Source organism: Arachis ipaensis, chromosome B02 (assembly GCF_000816755.2).
Source record: "Arachis ipaensis cultivar K30076 chromosome B02, Araip1.1, whole genome shotgun sequence".
NCBI classification, from domain to species: Eukaryota; Viridiplantae; Streptophyta; class Magnoliopsida; order Fabales; family Fabaceae; genus Arachis; species Arachis ipaensis.
The window spans coordinates 9,861,001-9,863,792 of NC_029786.2; the positions used below are offsets into that span (position 1 = coordinate 9,861,001).

The 2,792-nt window shown below is 31.4% G+C and overlaps 1 protein-coding gene across 1 annotated transcript; it reads right to left on the bottom strand.

Moving 5' to 3' along the window:
• LOC107628170 lies at positions 380 to 2,736 on the bottom strand. Its single transcript, XM_016330962.2, has 3 exons — positions 2,416 to 2,736; positions 1,304 to 1,450; positions 380 to 619 (listed from the first exon to the last, which is right to left on the bottom strand). The coding sequence occupies exons 1-3, from the start codon at positions 2,656 to 2,658 to the stop codon at positions 479 to 481; spliced, it is 531 nt and encodes a 176-aa protein (XP_016186448.1). The 5' UTR covers positions 2,659 to 2,736; the 3' UTR covers positions 380 to 478.

A 2,792-nucleotide genomic window follows, 5' to 3' on the forward strand; every position in this document is an offset into this window, starting at 1 on the left:
AAGCATAAAAATTATTTTGATAAAAATAATTATAAAAAATTATTTTTAAAAATAAAAATAATAATAAAATAATAATTATAAATATAATTAAAACAATTATTTTGGTGTTATTTTTTTAAAATTATTTAGATAAAAATAATTATAAGAAATTATAAAAAAAAATTTATTTTGGTGTTTGATTTGATTGTTTTTTTGTCATATGTTAATATTTTATTTGTAGGTCAAATTTATGCCACTTTTAGTCACCAAAACTAAAGCCACCAAAGAACCCTCTATTTTATAATAGTGACTAATTTTAGTATACATGTGGCACGATTATTTTGTTTTTGATATTTTTGTTTTTATCTGTTCGTTTTTATATTTGTGATCCAGAACAATATTCAAATGAAGTACATTGGACATAACTAATAGTGGAAGTATAACACTATATGGTTATTAGAAGAACTTTGTTATGTGTGTATATGTTCATAAATCATAATCATAGACTAGCAGGCATGTGATAAAAGGTAGAATGACAAATATAGACAGGATTTCCAGTTTTCTTGAGCTTGAAGTCAAGTGCAACTACACTCAAATTTCTTCCACTCTTTACCACTGAGGCATTAGCTACCAATTCTTCCTGCATAACCATTTTCATTTCAAAAGGTCAAAAACACTAATACAAAAAACAACTGAGCCATATGAATTCATGGTTCAAAATTCAAATTGCTGTTTATTTAGTCATAAGTCATAACAAAAACTGTTGATTTTTCCCTTATTATTATTTTAATTTTTAATTGTTTATTAGTTAGTTTTTGTTATGCACTTTACTCTTTAAAGTTTAAACTGCAAATTGCAGCTTCTTAGATAATCTTCACCCAAAACCAAAAATCATATTCTAAAACCGATACAATTTTTGTTTAGGGATAATGCTCTTGCAAAAACTACACCTAAAGATTGATTATTCAAAACATTATAACTGTAACCATCTTATTGGTATAAGGTACTTCATCTTGTAGGCAAATTCATCATTGCAATTTGTAACATAACCAAATAGGTCCTAATGACGCTGCAAAATGTTGCGACTACCATTGAATGATGCTTAGCAATGTTATTTACAATGCTGAGAATCCAAACAGGTTGTAAGAAGATGTTTCAAATGCAATTTAGGGTGAATAATTGGTTACATGTAAGCAAATAAAGCACTCTGGAGGATTCAGAACGTTGCAAATTCGTCTATTATTTATTGATTTGAAGCTAAAGGTGAAGTTTATAAATGACAATGGAGAGAATCAAAGTTCAATATAAAATAAGAACTACTTACATGTATTGGAGTGGCAGAAAGGTAAGAAATGCTAGTTTCTCCAAGAAAAAGTTCTTTGTCCTCACCAACTATAGTTCTAGCACAGGCATGAGACAGAACATTAACTAAAGATCCAACAGATCCTCCATGCAATGTTCCATAGGTATTCTGAGATAACAACAAAGAAAATTAAGAAAAAGAAAGCTTCATGGGAAATCACATAACATTTGAGACGATGGTGGGGATAAAAACACGTAGGGATAACTCAAAATTCGGACAACTTTTAAGATAATTTTCATACATCGAAGACTCTAATAAAGGACTCAAATGGCATGTGTTGAAGATGATTCTTAAGCCAAGTTTTGTAACTTCAGAAAAGAAGGGAAGAAGAAGTTGCATCTCTAATACTGCACTATGACACTATCTCTGCCCTTTTTATTCTAGAAATCTAACCAAAAGCATTGGTAAGTTTTGAAGACAGAATATAAAAATACTAAAACACCAAACAGAAACAACAGAGAAAAGTTATGCCTCGTTTCTTGTTCCAAGATGTTGGGTGAGCAAATTTTGTCTGTTTATTTTTTATTCATCTAATCTGTCTCTTTATGGTTCATGTATTGTGATATCAAAGGCAAACGGTACCTAATTATGCTCAATCAACACATAAACATATAAGATCCACAACACCTATAAGAAAATGAGTTTTAATTCTAATACAGTGACAATATATATCTTACATTACAACCAATGAAATTTATTTATTTAGATGATTTTTTTTTCGGTTCTGCTAGGAAATCAACTAGGAGTGTAGCCAACTAGAATTATTAGAAATTTGTATAAACTCTAATAATTCATCAGTAATTTTCCATCGATCAAAGAACAAAAACAGTTAAAAGCATGATTGATCTAATATCTTCTTCGTCTTTTCTTTTTTCCATAACAAGTGTACGAATATGAAAAAATTAATGCCTATAGAATGTGAAAAAGCTCGAACAAACTAATAAGAAAATACCTAACCTCTAACAGAACCGCCAGGTCATCACTGAGTAACAAACTAATAACTAACTAATTAAGACCGTGTTTGGATATTATTGGCAATAAGGCAGTGTTTGAATCAGAATAAAATGACGTACACAGAGAGGCGGTTTGGGGACGATAGTGGAAGAGATGTGTCCACGTCGGATGTGATCAACGGTGACGGAGCTGCGAACGAAATCGAGGAAGAATTCAGGGGAGTTGCAGTGATCGGCGGCGTCGCCGCCCATAACAGCGTTGAATAAGTGTAATGTCTCTTGAGCGTGTCGAGGGTCCGTTATTTCCCGAGAAACCTTCAGTGACACAGGAACGAAAGAAGAAGAAGAAGTGTTTGACGCCATTGTTGAGTTGTGCTGTGCGTTTTTGCTTCGTTGCCGTTCACAGCCAAATAATTGAACAACTGAACATTATCACTTGCAAGCTTGTAACCAATTCCAAAAAAATAAATATTATTTTTAACATGGTACAAGTACAC

What these genes read in the sequence shown, in the direction of transcription:
- LOC107628170 (XM_016330962.2), bottom strand. Translation starts at nt 2,658, where the DNA reads ATGGCGTCAAACACTTCTTCTTCTTCTTTCGTTCCTGTGTCACTGAAG. An exon ending in TCCCCAAACCGCCTCTCTGT is followed by an intron (nt 1,451 to 2,415) that starts GTACGTCATTTT and finishes TTGTTATCTCAG; the next exon opens with AATACCTATGGAACATTGCA. An exon ending in TTTCTGCCACTCCAATACAT is followed by an intron (nt 620 to 1,303) that starts GTAAGTAGTTCT and finishes ATGGTTATGCAG; the next exon opens with GAAGAATTGGTAGCTAATGC.